General features: G+C 32.8%; 2 protein-coding genes across 2 annotated transcripts in view; one reads left to right on the plus strand and one right to left on the minus strand.

Annotated features, from left to right (window-relative positions):
- Positions 1-546: 546 nt before the first annotated feature.
- On the minus strand, positions 547-6,554 carry LOC114361036 (BTB/POZ domain-containing protein KCTD9). The gene is made up of 6 exons (XM_028315949.1): positions 5,893-6,554; positions 5,441-5,640; positions 2,412-2,547; positions 1,664-1,738; positions 1,069-1,187; positions 547-713 (listed from the first exon to the last, which is right to left on the minus strand). The coding sequence occupies exons 1-6, from the start codon at positions 6,470-6,472 to the stop codon at positions 597-599; spliced, it is 1,227 nt and encodes a 408-aa protein (XP_028171750.1). The 5' UTR covers positions 6,473-6,554; the 3' UTR covers positions 547-596.
- A 6,351-nt stretch (positions 6,555-12,905) lies between these two features.
- The window catches only part of LOC114361022 (uncharacterized), a 36,497-nt gene continuing 33,650 nt past the window's right edge, over positions 12,906-15,752 (plus strand). The window contains exon 1 of the mRNA XM_028315928.1: positions 12,906-13,525. Coding sequence (XP_028171729.1) covers positions 13,051-13,525 — 475 coding nt within the window. The 5' untranslated portion in view covers positions 12,906-13,050. The remainder of the gene's footprint in view (positions 13,526-15,752) is intronic.

Genomic DNA, 15,752 nt, shown 5'->3' on the forward strand with positions numbered 1-15,752 from the left:
GGCGCCAAATCAAAAAAGTATTTTCATCTAAATTTTCCTCTATGTTCTATGTAAAAAAAATATTGAATTGGCCTAAAATATTGGTTGGTTTGGGATTCGGTTATTTTAATTTAGTAAAATAAAATCATGCTTTTTAGACACTAAATATTATTCATATATAATAGTAATTATTTTGCTAAACAACAAGTAACATTGGGAATGTGAAGATGGTTAAAATGATGATGGACTGGGTTTCGACCATTGACCGAATTCTTTGCGGGTTTATGGTCAGTTTCTACACCCCGTCATTAAGTTTCTAAATTAATTATACCATCACTCGTTTTCACACTTTAGAAGAGTTGCAGTAGTGGGAACGAGAGTTAGGATTGGTTCACTAGTATGGGTTTTAATCTACTATAGTCAATCAGAGAAACTTGACCTTCACTGGTTGGGTTTTTATTGGCGGTCAAGCAGTAGATCCTGGCTACACAGGAGTTGCAGTGGTGGGAACGAGAGGTGGGAATAGTCCCGTTACTATTAGGCGATACGATAAAATAAACGAAGTAATGAAAAGAAAACGTAAAATATATATTTCTGTATAAATAATAAATAACAATTCATCTTATAGTTTGAGACATGTGCAGGGGAGTGAGCATGAGTTCAAACGCCGCATCTTTCAGGTTGGCGCCTCGCAGGTTCGCTTCATGAAGATCGCTGCCTGACAGGTCGCAGCACTGAAATTAAGAAAAAATATAATTTAATCTATATCCTTAATTAATTATCTTACTCTATAGTATCTAGCAATGCTTGATAAAGAAGAAGAACGCTACAATCAGCCATTTTGTTTGGGCTGAGTATTAATTGTGCTGCTTGCGTACCGACGTTGGATTGAGGGAGCACAACAGAGTTGAGGTCTACCCATTCTGCATTATTTACAACGCAATAATGAAATTATATGATTGACATTTTGCATTAAGTATATCAGAAATGTTTTTTTTTAAATCATATCACAAAATAAAACATATTTAATATGCTGTGTAGCTCATTAATAAAAGCAAATTAATTATAGAATAAAAACGTAATAAACACCTCTAAATCTGCCCCAGCTAGCACAGCAGTCCTGAGATCACAATTTTGAAGGTTAGCATTCTTCAGTGTTGCCACCCTCAAGTTTACACCCGCCATATTGCTTCCTTCCAAGTTGGCTCCTGAAAAATAAAATTTATTTTATTTTATTTCTGTCAGTTTCATGTTTAGTGAGAGTATGTCAAGGTTAAAGATACAATATAGGAATTCAAGGTGCTGAAACCGATTGATTTGTGTAACCTTGGAGTATTTATTTTTAACATATTGATTGAAGGTCTGGACTCTTTTCCTGAAATAATGAGTGTAAGTTATAATGAACGACGCCGCGACGGCTACCGTTTCAGCGTTCATCAGTTGGCGCCACTGTAGAATAAGGTCCTTTCACCACTGTCACTAACTAGTGGCGCGAAACCGTGGCCTTATTTACGGATACGGATACTACGGATAGTACGGATACGGAGTTTCCTAGACTTGGTATATCAGCATAACCTTAATAAATGCAGCTAAAGACTGATGAAAGATATTATTATAAGATAGCCTACCAGAATGGCTCAAACAAAGTTGCCTTTTTATGTATTAGAAACTTTTAAATGTTCACCTTTTAGATTAACTCCCTCCATCACAGCTCTGGATCCAGCAGGATCCTCCATGTTTGACCCTCTCAAGTTCGCCCCTGAAATTATAAAAAAATACTTAGTAGTTAAGTTAGTGTAGGTAAGTTGTAATAACTGACACTTTTGTGAATTAAATAAAGATGAATATATTTTTCTCTCACTATTTTACTTTATATATTTACTGGCGACCCGCCCCGGCTTCGTACGACGGGTGCTAAGTATACATATTTATAAACCTTTCCTTGAATCACTCTATCTATTTTAAAAACCGTATCAAAATCTATTCCGTGGTTTTAAAGATCTAAGCGTACATAGGGAGTAGGGACAGACAGCGGAAAGTGACTTTGTTTTATACTATGTAGTGATATCTTGTATGACATATTAGAATGTGTGTGGTTTCTAACATGGCATCTTTCATCATCATTCGTTAAATAAAATGGCAAGCTAACTAATAAATAATTAAATAAATATCCTTGGACATTTTACACCGCGCTTCTAGTCCCAAACTAAGCAAAGCTTGTACTATGGGTACTAGACAACGGATATAAATAAACATACTTAAATACTTTTTTTTTAAAACACCCAGTCCAATACAAACAAATATGTTCATGCACACAAATGTTTGTACGGTGCATGAATCGAACCCGCTACCTCCGGAATAGCAGTCTGTTTCGAACTACTACAGTACACCAAACGGCTGACACCAACTGTTTATTACAATGTTATACCAACCTTCCATATTAGCGCATAAAGCTTTAACGCCTAGTAACTGAGCTCCTTCTAAATTAGCGTGCGATAAGTCAGCCCGCTCCAAGCAACAGTGGGAGAGGTTCGCACCACTCAGGTTGCATCGTGACAGGCACGCATACTGGAATAGGGAAAATGACAAAGTTAGATATAATTCTACTGTTTGTCTTTTCTTATTTATAAGGTTATTCAATAAAATAATACAATTTTGAAAATTATTTTATGAAAGTTTTGCTTTAAAATTCAAGCAATTTTTATTTATTTTATTTAAAGACTTTATTGCACACACAACAATGTTCAGTACAAAAAGGCGAGCTTAATGCCATAAGTCATTCTCTACCAGCTGACCTTGAGCAAAACAGAGATATTGAGTAGGCGGTGCTAAAAAGCTACAAAAATGTACACAATATAATACATAAAATATTATAATATACAGTGTGAGTCACGTTAAAGTGTACATATGAAAATAGATGAAACTAGACCTATTTTTATCGACAAAAAAGAGGTCAAATTTTTTTTGAGATTTTTTTAAAATATTTTATAGATTTTTTTTTCTTCCAATTACATATTGTAAAGAAAACGTAATAACTTTTAAACTAAGCGGTATATCCTGATAAAATAAAAACAGTAATAATGCTAAATAACAGGCGATACTAAAAAAATACATAAAATACACAAAAAATGCCAACAAATAATAAAAAATGACACTTTTTGAAATAAAACTGCTTTTAAATTCGTGTTTTTTTGGTTATTTGATAAATTTCTCCAAAAAATGCCCCTATAACAGATGATTTTTATTATTTTGTATTATTCTCTATCGTATTATCTTTGTAAAACCAAAAATTGCATGTCTCTGTCCCTATCACAACATTTGCTATGATTGTTTGAACAAAGGCCTGCCACAACATTATTCTCCGCTACAGGTAGAGACAATTTTAATTTTAACTAAAATGTTTATTTTACTTTGAAATCTTTTGTTTTTATTTGAAATCTAACTTGTCTTTATCAAAATTACAAATCTAGAGCCATTTTCAGTTTCGTTGTTAAACCTCGTAAGTCCTGTGTTTTTTCAATAGCAGTATTCATATCTGCCGGATGTACTATACCAAGTACAAACTAAGAAATGTGCTTCAGACCGAGATAAAATATTGACGGTTTTACATAGTTTTTTAAGTGTTACATTATGTTTTGTATTTTTTACTGTAAGTTTAGCATCTTTAGCACCTGTTTTAAAAGAAAAATATTGAAAATAGTTTGTACTCCTGTAAGTACGTTAGGCTTTTTATACAGTGTAAAAAATAATATAATTAAGATAAAGTTTTTATTTAAGTATTAAAAATAAATCATATTTTTCTTCTAAACGTCACTTAAGTAAGCAATAATTATGAAATTCAGTGTTTAAGATAAAATTATTTGGCCTTAGCGTTTTATATGGAGAATTTCACCAACATTAATTTTTCCATACTAATATTTTTGTGATTTTTTAAAAAGCCATGAATTCAAATTTTATGAAATTTTGTAGGTAGATTGTAACAACATTAAGCTATAAAAAAATTAAGACATTTTTTTTGAAAATTGGTATCTGTATAAAAATATATTTATTTTTGTTTAATGGAAACGGACGACAATTAGGACGAGCTGTCTTTGAAGATTAAATTCCAATTTAAAAAATAAAATTAAGCTTAACATTTTATACGTAAAAGTAAGCCCTTGAAGTATATTTTCAAATAAAAAAAGATGGACATAGCTATACTATGAAAGAAATTACATAGTAATGAACTTCAGAGAAAAAAAAACGCTAATTTTATACCTAATACAACTTTCATACAATTATTTGTGTAACAAACGCCTAACGTACTATATCAAGTACAAATTATTTTGACCGATCATAAACCTCCTAAAATACAAAGTTTCTTTTTAAATTTTGTTTAATTTACAAAAACTGTAATTTATATTTACCGATACATTTAAAAAACAAGACAAAAAACAAAAGATTACTTTGATATAAACAGATAAACTACCCTCGTGCCGGCCGGCAATCCGACCGCGTGACCATTTTGAGAAAAATTGACACTGACAATGACAGTTGACGTTACCTGTCTAACATGGTGGAATTGACCATAGAGTATTGAATGAGTATGGTCGTATCATTTTTGCCATTGTAAAAAAACAACCCGGTAAATGAGGAAAGAAAAATTTGTACTTGGGTAAGTACATTGGGCAGTTACGCTTGCTATGAAATTTAAATGTCAGGTCTGAACTACTATGCTTAGTATGTACTTGTACAAGTACGCGGGGACTTACGAGGTTAACGAAGCGTTGAATGGCGCGCCCGGAGAGGCTTAGTTCAAACGATCATTGCAAACGTTGTGATAGGGATAGAGACATGTGATTTTTGGTTTTACAAAGGTAATACGATAAAGAATAATACAAAGTAATAAAAACCACCTGTTATAGGGGCATTTTTTGGAGAAATTTATCAAATAACCAAAAAAACACGAAATTAAAAGCAGATTTTTTTTTTCAAAAAATGTCATTTTTTATTATTTGTTGGCATTTTTTGTGTATTTTATGTATTTTTTAGTATTGCCTGTTATTTAGCATTATAACTGTTTTTATTTTATCAGGAAATACCGCTTAGTTCAAAAGTTATTACGTTTTCTTTTCAATAAGTAATTGGAAGAAAAAAAAATCTATAAAAAATTTAAAAAAAATCTCAAAAATTTTTTGTCCTCTTTTTTGTCGACAAAAATAGGTCTTGTTTCATTTATTTTCATATGTACACTTTAACGTGACTCACACTGTATATACATAAATACATACATATGTACAATAAATAAATACAGTTTAATTTTTTTAAATAACTTACAAAGGCATACAACAAAAAACAACTACAGTAGTCTTATTATTACTAGTATTATATTATCTGTGTTATTACAGAAAAGTTAATTAACCTGACAAAATATTTTATTTCTCATGTAGATTTACCTTCATAAAATATTCTTTAAACTTACTTTAAAATTTATATTCCTCAAATCCAGCCTATTTAAGTCAGCTCCAGCAAGATTGACTCCCTGGAACCTCAGCTCAGTGTTTATATGCGTTGTGATTATTGAACGAACAACGTCCATCCGAGTCAACGCTTGGTTGTTGCCACTGGAACTTTTGGCCTCCCAAATTAGCTGATTTAGAAATGGTATCATGGAATCTATGCCTGTAAAATACTATAGCACTGAATTTAAAGTTAAAAACACTGATTAGGACATTTATGTTGAACTTTGAGACCAATTTGAATAAATAAGAAGAGCTTAAAATATTAATCAGAGAAAACTTTTTAGCTTAATAAATAGACAATAAAATGGGACAGTAATGTGATGAATGCTTAGAATAAATAATTTGTCATAGAGTAGTAGTAAATAACAAATTTGAATTATAATAAGAAAAGCGAGATGATGTCTCGACCTACCATAGAATATTGCTTCCTCCAACACTCCCCTAGGATTTACATGCTTGTCTAATATCACATCACCATGCCTCAAATAATTTAATATAGGCTCGAAATACTCCGGACTCCTATCAATAAGGTAGGCCCCTACCGAATCAGTAATGCTTGGGTTCATAAGATACACATTATTGTCTTCTGCGAACATCCTGGCCAACATAGACAGAGGTTCTTTAGCCAGAATAGTGGATCTTGTCGTAGTGAAGTGTTTACCACCAACATTCAACATTATCCAGTCTGAAACCACCTTTTTTTCTTGCAATTCATAGTTCTCAGTTATACTAAGTTTTTCCAAGGATTTCTCATCAATATCACAGCTAGCTCCGTCCCCAATCTTCTCATGCTTCAAATACACCTTTTCATTGTCCCTAATCACCCTGGTGTCGTTTATTTCGCATCCATTTGGGGAAAATAACTTGATTTGCTCCAATGGCAACTTAAATTGTGTGGAGATTACAGTTTTGAACTCTTCAATCGAATTTTCCACAACCATAAGCTTGCCTTCATTTTCATCTATATTTCTGTAGACATACGCGCGTATCATAACGAGTTTTAATGGGATAAATTAAAATAAAAGCCAAATTAAAATCAATCGATTCCGAGAACAAACAATGAACGTTTTGACATTGACATTGACAGATGAAGAGTATGACATTATACTTTTTAATAGGTGATAATTTGTGTCGATTCAAGGGATTACAAGTTTATTAGATTAACGTTATAATACCGTGATGCGTAAATGTTACAAAAAATAATTTGCATTATTACAATTAATTACAAGTTAAAATACTACAAACATTTGCTCATAAAATAGGTTCATTGACCAGACTTCAACTTCCGGAACAATATTGGAATGCAATTCTTCGAGCCAAGTAGGTCGCTAAACGTAAACAAGCCATTGTAATCAAAGCATACCTTAAACGTGTTAGGGTAGCCAAATACTGCGTATGTTATTGTTCGCTAAGATAATGAGCAGAATTAGCTGTTCAAACTGATGGTCGTTGGAGTAGAAAAGTTCTAGTCGGGAGGTACCCATGGGCCTGAAGTCGTATTGTGGGTAGGTCTCTACTAGGTGGACTGAAGCACCTGGATACAAGCAGCGCAGGACGGGACGTTGTGGAAATTCATTCATTCAATTATTATTCATCATTTTTCATCTTCATCATGATCTTTCCTGACGTACTAGAAGTACCTACCACCTACCTACTTATTTAGTTACATAACTTAGTAAAATAACTCATATTGCGTATTATTTAAAAGACTTCGTCTGAGTAAATGTATTTAAAATTACATGATAAGCGGTCAGTGTTATTTAAAAAAAATGCTATAAAATTGTTCTGTTTGAGCGGAATCATTATTATTAAGATTAGAAGTTTTATGATTCTATTGTATTAAGTACTACCTACTTACCTACGTAGGTACTTATTTGCATTTTCATAATAATCTAACAGTTGATGCCTATTGAGGCTCATCCATCAGAATAGTAATAAAACTATTTTCTTACTAAAAATCTACCTCTACATTAGCCACAATAGCCGAACGAACGGCGAAGAAAGGTGTCGTCGACTCGTGATCCGAGGAACGCGGGTTCGATCCCCGCCGCCGCACGGTGGGCTGATATTAGAGCTTCATAGACTTAGCGTCGCTCAAAAATCAAGTGCCGAATTTTGAAAAAATAAATATGCCAATGTGTTCCTTTACCAAAAAGGAATATTTTATGTTATGTAACGTTTCTTGATAAAGTTATTATTTAATAAGTTATTGACAATTTCCTTTTTTTTTGTATGGAGCTCAACATTTATTTTTATTTTATTCGTTATTCTCAAGCTTTCTTAAGAAATTAACTTTTGTATTATGTAATGCAACATATAAGCTATGTTATCACCAAGTGTCGCATTTCGGAAATCTTCGGAACATTGTCATTTTGGACTTTAAAATAAAAAAAAATAAAAAAATTAAATAACTGCCAAATTTTGTAAATATAACTACGCCAATGTGTTCCTTTGCCAAAAAGAAATATTTTATGTTATGTAACTTTTTTTGATAAAGTTATTATTTAATAAGTTATTGACAATAATTACTTTTTTTTTGTATGGAGCTCAACATTTATTTTTATTTTATTCGTTATTCTTAAGCTTTCTTAAGAAATTGCTTTTTGTATTATGTAATGCATCATATAAGCTATATTATCACCAAGGGATGAATCCCGGAAACCCTCGGAACATTGTCATTTTCGACTTTAAAATAAAATAAAAAAAACGAAAAAAAAAATTACTGCAATGTTATGTACTTTCTTCCGTACTACCCTAACGAGGTGAAGAACTAAGCACGTTTTTTTATAGTGGTGTTTCCAGGAGGCCTAATTCACTTGTAAGATTATTAAAATATGTTTTATGGAAATTAAGCCAGTGTGAAGTTAAGTTTATTGGTTATTCAGAGTCAGTTTCTGAACCGTGAAATAGGCTAATGTCCACAAAAGTAAAGCTTTCTTTCAGTATCAGTATCAGCCTCATCATCAAATCGATCATTTATTAATTAACTTTTTGCTGCTGTTGATAAAACTTTGTGTTTTCTATGAAGTTTATATTATTAATTATCTATATCTGAGAATCAGATTTTAAAAATAAATTGTGTAAAATATCTTCATTAGTTGCTCTCCTACAAAATTCGAGCGTGGTGTAGTACTTTCTGATTGGAAGTAAATATCTTTTCCGTGAGCAATAATTTTGTATGCTTGCAGGCATGTACGTATGTAGAGCTTCATGTACGTAGTATAGTTTGGTCTGCGAAACAAAATTTGCGAAAATGATGATTCTAGCGTTTTAGGGCAACTTGTAAGTGCCTAAATGAACGTTCGGTTTGATGTCTCCAGATAAAATGGATACGGGAAAATAAGGTTTCTAGCTCCACTTTTTACTATCGACTCATTTCTTTTTCAAATTTATGAAGGAGACCCATTTTTTTTTATTCAAAATAAGCTGCATTTAATTTATTGTCGACCTATTTTAATGTTAACAATGAAAAAAACTTAATGGACGCGGAAATTGAAAATTTAATAGATCGTAATAAAATTCTGGAAGCAAAACAATCTCGTAATAACTGATTCTCACTTGATAGATAGAAAAATAATATCGTTGATAAATGGCACAAGCAGCGATGTGATATTTGTAAAGCCATATCAACAGAAATGAATAATTTAGACGTAATTGCCATCAAGAAAGGTTTTCAACACCACCAAAAAGTCCACTATAAATGATCAATTTCATGTCTAGGCTGATACTGAGAAAGAAAACTTTACTTTTGTAGATTCAGAAAGTGGCGCTTGAGTCTAACCAATAAATTTAACTTCAAACTGGCTTAATTTCCATAAAACAAATATTATATGTATTATAGTAACCTTAGTAATCATGTGGATTAGGCCTCCTGGGAACACCACTATAAAAAACGTGCTTAGTTCTTCACCTCGTTAGAATAGTACGGAAGAAAGTACATAACATTGCAGTTTTCTTTTTATTATTTTTTTATTTTAAAGTCGAAAATGACAATGTTCCGAGGGTTTCCGGGATTCGTCCCTTGGTGATAATATAGCTTATATGATGCATTACATAATACAAAAAGCATTTTCTTAAGAAAGCTTAAGAATAACGAATAAAATAAAAATAAATGTTGAGCTCCATACAAAAAAAAAGTAATTATTGTCAATAACTTATTAAATAATAACTTTATCAAAAAAAGTTACATAACATAAAATATTTCTTTTTGGCAAAGGAACACATTGGCGTAGTTATATTTACAAAATTTGGCAGTTATTTAATTTTTTTATTTTTTTTTATTTTAAAGTCCAAAATGACAATGTTCCGAAGATTTCCGAAATGCGACACTTGGTGATAACATAGCTTATATGTTGCATTACATAATACAAAAGTCAATTTCTTAAGAAAGCTTGAGAATAACGAATAAAATAAAAATAAATGTTGAGCTCCATACAAAAAAAAAGGAAATTGTCAATAACTTATTAAATAATAACTTTATCAAGAAACGTTACATAACATAAAATATTCCTTTTTGGTAAAGGAACACATTGGCATATTTATTTTTTCAAAATTCGGCGCTTGATTTTTGAGCGACGCTAAGTCTATGAAGCTCTAATATCAGCCCACCGTGCGCCGCTGTTGGACTATTGTGGTGAATCCATTAGCGGTTCTAGAGAAAATGGTCCACAATAAATACTCACAAAGCGTGGTGACCAGAGCGTGAAGTGTAAATCGATCGGCCATTGGACACATGGCCGTCGTAAACTCACCTTCCTACGATCTCGGCATATCCACTTTTAGATTAGTCTACCAAGAGTCTGAGAATGTCGTCGTCACCTTTCGAAATATTTTTGTCATGGAGATAAAAGTATCTATTATGCTTATGCTATAATAGTTAGTTGTTACGATAGCTACCAATCCTTATACAGCTGTTAGCTTTTGTTAATCAAGGATTTAAAAGCAATTAAAATACAGGGTGGAATTTTGTAATGCCACGGAGACAACTGCATTCAAAGATTTTCGATTTTTTTTCAAAAATTTACTACCATACCATAAAATTTTCTGTAAATAATTACAATAATTTAAGATTTCATGGTTTTCCTTTCAATTGATTTAACAAGTTTGTTTGAGAGATTTCATCCTTATATTTAACACTAACGATCGATGCAATAAAAATACAGGATGTAATTTTTAACAGATTTTAGTTGGTTCGATTCCCGAGTGTAGCAAGAAAATTTTTGGAAATCGTTGAATGCAGTTCTATTTCTTTTCAAAAATAAAGGAATGTTTTCTTTGAGTAAAATTTTCTATCTACAGTAGGTATTAAGAGTACTTTCCCTTCAGGTGGCATTACAAAATTCCACCCTGTATTTTATTTCTTTTATAATATACCTATTTAATTTGGATGGTTGCAACAATGTCTACTCACTCGTTAGTTTCAAAGAAGCACTTTTACGTAGGACAACCAAATTTTGTGCTGTCATCAACTCATAAAGTCATATCCATAGCTACTGGAGTCATAATAAATTCTTCTTTTTCTTTAAGGCGATTTTTCACGTTTGCCCAAATGGCTGGTTCAAGACTCACGCCCGTATTCACGAACGATACTTGCTTAAATGAAGCAGAAAATCGAACGCACAGCGTTGAATAGAGCTCTGTGATTGGTTCGTGTGTCACCCTGTGCAACCTCATAGTAATGTTTGTGAATACGCGCACTGTGAGACCTCATAGTAATGTTTGTGAATACGGGCGTCAATCTCCTTCTAAAACTCATACAAACCACCACACAACGGAAAAAGTATATTTTGTGGAGCATAATAATATCATTGTCTAGACTCTAGTATAAACAGTAGGTAAGAAGCAAAATTTGCCCGCCTCATACTCCTATTAATTATGATTACCACTAATTTATAAACACTAATTTGTTTCTGTACCTACCTACTTAATTATGAACACTAACTACTTACTGTATAATTAAGTGCCTACCTACTACCATAATAATACCAACATGCGCCGAGTCTGGGTCTAATCCCCTTCTCATGCTAGGAGACGCCTGGATAGACACAATGACAATACAAACTGTCATTGAGAGAGCGTAATGTACAGGGATGTATCAAGGGAAATAAGCCCAAATTATTTACGTCACATAATACCTACATTATTGTTATTCTGTGATATGATTAATTATTTTTTATGCAAAACAAGGCAGGTATTTGACCGTAACCGCACCTTAACCAAAATTACTTAGCTGACAATTAATACAAATAAAATGCCGTTGATAGAGCTTATTTGAAGGCATCATGTGCTTTGTGGCGGTTCTTCACGTCAAGCGTGAAATATTTATTAAGCTGAAATTACGTAAGTTTTTGTATTTTTCATAAAAATTCTTCCAACTATCGGTGGCAAAGAAATAATAAATGAATTGAGATGCTAAGTTACAAAGTAGTGCAAGTTATTTCTTGAAAATGAATATTCAAACTCTAACGTTTAACTTACAGCTAGTAAAAAGTTAAATTCGAAAGGGCGCTGCTAAAAACCAACTCCCTAACTACGCCTCTGTTCATCTCACCAACAAAACATTCAAGTGAGACTGTTTTTGGCACTAGAGTTGGTTGGTTTGAAGTTTCTTTCGGTGGCTCATTGAATTAATAGTTAAATGCTCTTGAGTCACGAGTGTCACGTCACGACTGTAACCCTTAAACAGAGAATACAACTGCTTAGAATGGGTATTCCTCGCTTTTCACATTTTGAGGGCTTGCAAGTTGAGTACAAAGGTATTTCACTTGACTCTCAATTTTCTTAATCAACTCTATCAATTATTCAGCTATCTAGCTCTAAAGTTGAAAGTTTAAGTAGGTGCTGAAATACGAGTAGGACCACTTGACCGTTCACGAAAGTAGTTTTTTCATCTAAAAAGGTACTAAGTATTTCCTAATTATGAAAAAAATAGACCCTGAAAATTATCAGTTTTATAGTTTTACCTGCAGTAACAATCCTGGAGTAATTCTCGTACCTTTTAGCACTTGAACGTATCTAGAATGAAAACGAGTAAAAGTTTATGGAAGTCTGCACTCTCAGTTGCATAATATTATTGTACACCCTGTATATTCGTTATCAAGCGTATTATCAGAAAGCTCACAGTGCCTAATGTTTTGATAGACCACTTATGGTTTGGCGGACTATTAAAACGGCCACGAGGTATTTTTACACCTCTGAAATACCGCTAAAGCCGAAACCACTTTTGAAGATCGTTATTTTCCCTCTCATTTTCTCGCAACCAGTCCTAAGTATAAGGTTTATGTCTAATGATTCGAAGGAAATCCGAGTTCTCGGTTAGCACTTTGGCAAAGAAGAAGGGCTGTTAAATATCTCTTAAAGATCTTATTCACGGATTCAGAGAATCCCATCGCCTCACCGATGACACAACGGGAAGCTAACCGTTTTATTTATAAAATCACTGTCCAGCGAGTTCGGACGACTAGTATATTTATATGCGTGTCCGTAGCGAAAATATTTTGTTGTCAATGTTCGCGCGTGGCATTACAACGCCGGCGCTTCGTTCGTAAACAGTGATCGCAAAACAGTGAAGATGCATGCGCCAGACGAAGTTCCTAGTTACCCGCCGCCGCCGCCCCCCAAAAAGCTGAGCCGGCCGAAGATAACCCTGCAAATACCAGATGTCACGACCCCAGTTACGACCCCTCGAGGACCCCACACGGCGACGTCAATGGGGCCGCAATACTGGTCGTCTTCGAGATACCGGGGGCGGCCTCCCACTACACCAGGGTCGCACATCTCAGACCCTCATGGGAACCCGTATTTCAACCCCTTCATGCACATGTACCACAATAAAGCTTCGGAGTACATGTTCAAACGCTTCGAAGGCTTCAAAGACTTTACAATGAACACTGCTAAAAGTGGATTGAGTGCTGGTGAAAAGTCCGCCTTCTGGTTTGTGAATAAACTGAAAATATTGTCGAAAAGGTGGTTCACGCATTTGTTTTTGACTCTGTGTCTTGTGTTGTATAGTGTTATGGGTGCGGCGATGTTCTACGCTCTGGAAGGTAAGATTTTTTCTTATATTCTTCTTTATTTTACATAATTTTTTGACTTCATGTTGCAAATTATAATCTTAAGCAAATCCTTAAGATTATAATTTGCAACATGAAGTCAAAAAATTTTGTGGTTATGAAAATTATGACAAATACCTTTCTTTACTCACCAGTGCAGAGTTTTTCAAGTACTTTCAAGTATATTTAGTACCTACATCTGGAAAAACTCTATTCTTCTAAATTACGTCAAAATTCACGATGATTCACTCCAAAGAATGATCTAATACTATCAAAATAAAGTAAAAATAACTTAATTTTAAATGTAAATATCCAAAGGTTCATCGCTAATCTATGTACAGTACAGTCTGCTCTATGTATAAAGTCAATTAATTTCTTTTTATCTACATTTAAGAGTCATTTACGCAAGTGGTTTAATTTATTTATCTATACGCTGTTTACTAGAGGCCTTGTACTTTTATCAAATCAATTAAAATAAAGCAAATGAAATGCAAATTAAATGAGTAATTCTAAAACAATGCTCTCATAAACTAAGTTGACGCCTCTTGAGACACTCGATCAACTTAGTGAGAGTAAGTAAGTACCTACCTTAGAAATAAATTTATTTTGTATTAAAATTTATTTCAGTAGTTTAAATAAATTCATTACAATACTAAGTCTAACTCTACCATAGAATCAGAAATTAGCAAGAGACAACCATGACTCTTGCTAATTTCTAATTCTATGGTCGAGAAAGCAATCGAATGGTTGAATTATTGGTCTCTCATAAACACTTTTCCGGGAAATCATCAACATTTTGTTTTTTTGAAGTATACAGCATAGATTTTAATTATAAACTCCATAATAGTTAAATAGATACCCATATTACCTACTTTTTAAAGAAAATACAAAATCTATAGGGGACCAGACATTAAAATTTCAACCGTTTTCTCGTAGGTGTATACTTTTAATAACCAAAGCTGGAAAAACTCCTTAGTAGCGGTATTTTTCATGCGTTTTGTATTTTAATTTTTAACATAGATGATCAAAAATAATCAAAATATGTCTAAACTACTCGTATACGAAAATATATATTACATATAAAATAGATCGCGATCTTGATATGTTGTGCCGAATTTAGCAAAAACATTTCAACGCTTGTTCATTTAAAAGTAAATATTTGTTTATGTAGTGAAAAACGTAAAACAGACTTCCTGAAGCTGTTGATATATTGAATGAGTCTATATTCAGTGATAGAAAAGTAAGTGAAATACTACATAAAATAATATTAGAAACCGTTTATTTAAAACTAGCTGTGCCCGCGACTTCGTACGCGTGAAAATAGTTTGAATAATATTTCCCGTTTTCACAACAATTTTCTTTACTGCTCCGCCCCTATTGGCTGTAGAGTGATGTTATATAGCCTAAAACCTTAATCGATAAATGGGCTATTCAAAACAAAAGTTAATTAAGTAGATTTTTTCCAATTGAACATGATTCTTAACATTATTAGGTACCTATAATAATTGTGATAAATTGATGGAATAAAAGTTAATAGGGCCTTTTGTTTTCGTAGAATCTTTAAGTCATGATGTTTAGTCAAAGCCGCTTGTAAAAATTTTAATAGATTTCGTAGGATAATTATATTATTTAATATCGCTAATATGACCTTTAAACCTTTATATCGTTTTTTGTTTCATATCTGCTAGAGATACTCTTAAAACTGGTTAGATTTTTTTGTCAGTAAGGGCCTTGTTAACCATCTAAGAGTAAAGTGTTAAATAGGCTATTCACAAACATTCCTATGAGGTCTCACAGTGCGTGTGGATGCACAGGGCCACACACGAACCAATCACAGAGCTCTATTAAATGCGGATCGCTGAATAACGCTAGAATACTTCTTATTTTACTTGTTAGGACTTCAGAAAGTATCTAATTAACTAAGTAGAACTACTCGGAGATGGCGAAAAAGACGCTTATTGTTTGGTGTATCTATAGAAAAGCTATTCTAAAAATGTGGAATGTCAAATTTGTTGTTACTCTACCAGCACTTTGAGACAAGAATTTGGCAAATGCTGAGAGCAAGTGCCGGAAAGTCAGTCACCGTCTGTCACTTAAAATATAAAAATAAATGTAACAATCCATCATTCATCTAGGAACAGTTTGCTGAACGAAACACGTAATGTTTTCCTAAAAGAAAGAAATAAAAAATATTTGATGCGAGAAGGTACATCCTTATAAA

This window comes from Ostrinia furnacalis, unplaced genomic scaffold (genome assembly GCF_004193835.3).
Source record: "Ostrinia furnacalis isolate ACB-3 unplaced genomic scaffold, ASM419383v2 OfSCF5394, whole genome shotgun sequence".
In the NCBI taxonomy this organism is placed as follows: Eukaryota; Metazoa; Arthropoda; class Insecta; order Lepidoptera; family Crambidae; genus Ostrinia; species Ostrinia furnacalis.